This window comes from Sarcophilus harrisii, chromosome 6, assembly GCF_902635505.1.
Source record: "Sarcophilus harrisii chromosome 6, mSarHar1.11, whole genome shotgun sequence".
In the NCBI taxonomy this organism is placed as follows: domain Eukaryota; kingdom Metazoa; phylum Chordata; class Mammalia; order Dasyuromorphia; family Dasyuridae; genus Sarcophilus; species Sarcophilus harrisii.
The window spans coordinates 7196858-7201787 of NC_045431.1; the positions used below are offsets into that span (position 1 = coordinate 7196858).

At 51.6% G+C, this 4930-nt stretch overlaps 1 protein-coding gene across 1 annotated transcript; it reads right to left on the reverse strand.

Moving 5' to 3' along the window:
• Positions 1–318: 318 nt before the first annotated feature.
• On the reverse strand, positions 319–3066 carry FGFBP2 (fibroblast growth factor binding protein 2). The gene is made up of 2 exons (XM_003773369.2): positions 2035–3066; positions 319–803 (listed from the first exon to the last, which is right to left on the reverse strand). The coding sequence occupies exon 1, from the start codon at positions 2723–2725 to the stop codon at positions 2051–2053; it is 675 nt and encodes a 224-aa protein (XP_003773417.1). The 5' UTR covers positions 2726–3066; the 3' UTR covers positions 319–803; positions 2035–2050.
• Between the last annotated feature and the right edge of the window lie 1864 nt (positions 3067–4930).

Consider the following 4930-nt stretch of genomic DNA (forward strand, 5'->3'; position numbering starts at 1 on the left):
ATGCCTGAGCAGAGCCCTGTGCTCCATCCAGTGACTCCTGGGTGACAAAGGACCTCAGAGGTGACCTGGTCCAACCCCTTATCCGCCCCTCACTGCCCCCAATGTTGGGGAGCAGATTGTCAGGAAGACAGAACTTGCCGCAGATTAATTGTGTTTGTGTGTGTGTGTGTGTGTGTGTGTGTGTGTATGTGATATTATCCAGTAAATATTTCTTTTATGCTTTCTCTCTGAGCCTCTTGGAAACAAACCCCGGGCACTCGGGGACCTGATGGCCAGCCAAGGGAACCGTGCTTTCCACTATCATGGAAGGACACCAAGTCTCTGACGCAGGCTCCTGAAGCCATTCATTTATTGTTGACACACAAGGGGCAGACGTACAGGACCTCAGGCTGTCTCCGGGCACTTGAACATCTGACACAGCACATGCAGAGCATTGCAAAATACAGACTTTGTTGGAAAATCTAATCTAAGGACTAAAGAATAATGTTAATATATTTCAGGTTCCCTACAGTGCGTCTAAGATTTGAAAATAAGCTGTAAAACTACATTTGGGCCTTGAGCCCCTGAGCTAACCCTGCAATCTCACATAAAGTTTATTACTTTGAACTATAAATTCATAAAGGGAGTGTTTCCTTCCCAATGCACCAAACAACAAAAACAACAAAACCAAAATACCAAATAAACACATAAACAAAAAAACCCAGTAGCTGAAACATCCATTCATCTGGCAATAGGCAAGTAGTTTATTCATTCCGAGTTCGGCTGGGGCTCAGAAGACCATGTAGAATCCTTGTCAGAGATCTCTGAAAAAAAGAAAATCAAAAAGATAAGAAAAAAAAAAGGTGATGTCATTCATTTCCGACTTAACTCATTTAACTGCTCTTTTGAGTCTCAAAGCAACACTCGATGCTGATTAAATCTCTGGCTCACAGTGCCTCTGTTTCCTTCTTCTGAACGTTGTCTGGAGGGACAGTGAGTAGCTCCAAGAACTGGGTGAGAGCCTTCTGATTCTGAAATTCTCTGACTAGGGTTCAGAAGCTCTAGCTTCCAGACACTCCCATTTCTGGAGCTCAATTTCTTTATCAGAGGAGGGAGAATTTCCTCATCAGTAAAACACAGAGGACAGACTAGACCCCAGCCCCTGCCCCCAGAGGCATCTTAGGTGAATGCAAAACTCCCCAACTAGGATAATCTATTCAAAGTTATTACCTGGCTATACATGTTTCCACACAATCAGGAGGGTAAAGGACTGAGCCAAAATACCTGCATTTCAGCCCCAACTTGTGTACTGTAATGGATAGTGAGCTAGATCTGGGGTGAGGACTTAGGGTTCCAATCCTGCACCTATTTCCCCCCCCCCATTATTCTCATCATTCACCTCAGTCTCCTGGCTTCCCCCAAGCTCCATTTACCTTCTGCGGGAGACTTTTCCTCCCCTCTCCCTCCCCTCTCCCAGCTGCGGGTACCTTCCCTTGGAGGTCACCTCCCATTTATCTTGCACATGCTCCCGCCCCCCAACTTGTCTCCCCATTTGGATGAGAGCTCCTACAGAGCCGAGACTGCAGAGTTTGCATTTAGAGAGCATTCTAAGCTTGCAAAGCACATCTTTTCCCATGCTCTGTCACTGGGGTCCTCACTAGAACGCTATGAATGGGGATTGTTATTTTTTCCATTTTGCAGACATGGAACCTGCGATTGAGAGAGCTTAAGAAATTGGTCAAGGCTCACACATCTAGTAAGTGGCTGAGACAAGATTTTAACTCGTTTTCTTGCTTCCAAATCCACCCCAACTGCCTGCATTTAGCACAGTGTTTCACAATAAATCCTTGTTGCCTGAATATAGTTGGGTCAAGGTAAATGTCAGCAGGGTCTCTATTTTCTTATCTGTAAAATGGAGGCATTGGATTAGTGGGTCTTTAGGGTGTCTCGGGCCCTAAGTCCATGATTCTTGGGTCCATCACTGGCCTTAATCTCCTCCCCATGAAACAGCCCCAGGGATCGGGCCCCTTTTCCTGGCTCGGGTGGGAGCTTTACCTGGGGGGCTGGGTCCCTAGCCCAGGAAGATGCCGATGATGTACGAGCAGATCTTGTGCAGGGGCTCCCAGCAGTACTCCTTGGCCATCCTCAGGGCCTCCTCCTCTCTGCGGGCCTGCTGCCCCGGCGGGGTCGGCTTCCCCACTGGGGGGCCCGTGGGCTTGGGTCTCACCACCTTCTTAGCGGACCTTTTGCCCACCTGGGCTTCCTTGGAGTCTTTCTGGGCAGGCCCCACTTTGGAAGGCCTGGGAGCTTCAGACTGCTGGCTGGAGACAGGGGGCCCCTTCAGGCCGGGGGGCCCCTTCAGGCTGGAGGCCTCCTGCTTGAGCTGCGCCTCAGGCCCGGCACCCTGGCACAGGGGGGGCTTCAGCACCGGGGCCACCAGGCAGGGCTCACTCAGCCTCCTCAGGACCAGCACCACCTGGCTCCAGTAGAGCGTCGGGTTGCTGACAAAGGCCCCACAGAGCCCCGGCTTCCCGCTATACTCACACCAGGAGGCCCGGGCCTGGTTCCTACACTCGAGCCTCAGGCGGATTTCCCCCTGGTCGCTGACCCGCATGGAACAAGCATCCTTGCCCTTGGTCTGGAAGTGAAGGTCTTCCCCAGGAGGGATTTTCTTCTGCCCCGGGGTCTGTCCCAAAGCCCCAAGACAGCAGCCAGCCAGCAGCAGGAGGCAGGCCCCGAACGCCATGGCCAGCTCCCGGCTCAGACCTTCCCTGCTCAGACCTTCCCTGCTCAGACCTTCCCTGCTCAGACCCTCCCTGCTCAGACCTTCCCTGCTCAGACCTTTCTGGCTCAGACCTTCCCGGCTCAGCCCCAAGCAGGGAAGGGCCCACAGCCCGGGTGGCCCCGACTTAAAGGGTGGCTGCACAAAGCCCCCTTTATCCTTCCTGGTGGGCTGAATCCTGGATGAAAAAGCCAACTGTTTCTCCAGGGCTAAGTTAGAGGGAGTGTCAAATGGCAACTGGGCTCCCTCCTGGAAGGGGCTGTTCTAAGTATATCCAGGATGGACCAACTCAGCGAGCCCTGGGGCCTGTCACACTCACACACACACACACACACACTCACACACACACACTCACACTCACTCACACACACACACTCACACAGACACATTCACATACACACACACTCAAACATACACTCACACACACACTCACTCACACACACACTCACACACACTCACACACACACACACTGGGATGAAGGGAGGCAATGTTTTCCCTGGCTCAGTTACTTTTAGCCTTGTTTCTGAGCTGGAGTCTACCATGAGGGGCAGACAAGGTGAGTCCCTGAGAGGAAGAAGAAAAGGTTCCTCCTCTTCCTCTTGCCGCTCCCATTGCTGGCTGTGCTGAACAATCTGCCAGAGGCACCTCTCCCCAGGTGGCAGGGACGCCCGCCCCCCCCTCCACCACAGCAGCAAAAGCGCGGCTTCGCCTGGGTACTGACCCAGTGTCCTTGCTGACCCCCAGGACCCCCGTCCTCCCAGGAGAATAAAGGCGGCTGGTGCTGGGCCCAGGAGTTACTGCAGCGAGAAGCCCAGAGGAGAGCGGGGTGGCAGGCCCTGCGGCCGGTGGCGTAGGGTCCCAGCAGCCAACTCAGACGCTCCATGACTGTTTTGAGCTGAGCCAGGACTTTGTGGGAAAGGCAGCCTGATCTGGGTGGGACCTTGGCGTTTCTTTTGGTAAAAATCCATCTGGACCCCTGCAGGAATTACTCAGAGGATATTTATTGGAGCCCGGCACCGTGGCGGGCACTGGAGGGACGGCAAGCCACACACAAAGTCCCTTTGTCCACATTTTCTGCTGTGTCCTCCCTGATCTAGGTGAAGCCATGATGGCTCCAGTGAAATAAGGCAAGCATTCTGCAGCCCTTCAAAGCTGACGTGCACGTTGCATGTTATTATTTTGAAATGAATGGAAAGCATTGATTAAGTGCCAAGCACGGCTCTAATTGCTGGGGGTGCAGATTTTAAAATGGCAATTGCCCGCCCCCCACCCCAGAAGCTTGCCCTCTCTCTGGGTGTTCCTGATCACTCTCTCCACTCATTATGCAGTGGGTCCCCCAGAGGGTCAGTATTCCTACCGATGTTCTTCCTAACAGCGTGAGCGCAGTTCCACAAGCCTTGGGAGCTCCTTTCCTCTCCTGCCTTAGCCGGACACTGGCGGGGCAGAGATTTAGCTTCCTATGTCATTGAGAAGATAAAGAGCATCTCTTAGGGATTCCCTTAGTTCTTCTCCTTTCTTTTCAAAGTTTTGTCTCCATCATCCACTCTTCCCACTTTCTCTTTCCCTGCCCTGGACATTGAGCTAAGCAAGTGCCCTGGAGAAGCTCACATTCAAATGGAAGAGACATGTACAGAAATACGGGGCCAGCTTTTTAGGCTTCCCTTCCATTGCTTCACCCACGAGGCTCCAGCAATTGCTTCTTCTCTCTCTCTCAAATGTTTTCAATCTCCCTTTTGTCCCCGGTTCCTTCTAACCCACCTATAAACGTGTTCCGATTGCTCCTTTCTCTTATTCTTTCAGTAGAGAGAAGGAAAAGTATCCATTTCTACTGCTAGCCCCTTAGGACTTCTGGGACTTTCTACCCATCTCTCAAACCCATTCATACACTTGTTGTTTCCCTCAGTTGGAGGGCAAGCTTCTTGGGTGGGGAGCGAACTGTGCAATTTGAAAAACTGTACCTCCAATCATTAGGACAGTGCCTAGCACTTAATAAAGGCTTTTCATTCATTTCAAAATAATAACATCTAACTTCAAAATCAGAACATCCAACATTCATGTAGCCTGCAAAAGTCTTATTTCATTTCATTTGAGCCACTATGGCTTCAGCTAGATGCCCAGCGCCTGCCCCTACCTTGAATCATAGCACTAGAAACAGGTTCGGCAAGACG

What these genes read in the sequence shown, in the direction of transcription:
- FGFBP2 (XM_003773369.2), bottom strand. Translation starts at nt 2,725, where the DNA reads ATGGCGTTCGGGGCCTGCCTCCTGCTGCTGGCTGGCTGCTGTCTTGGG.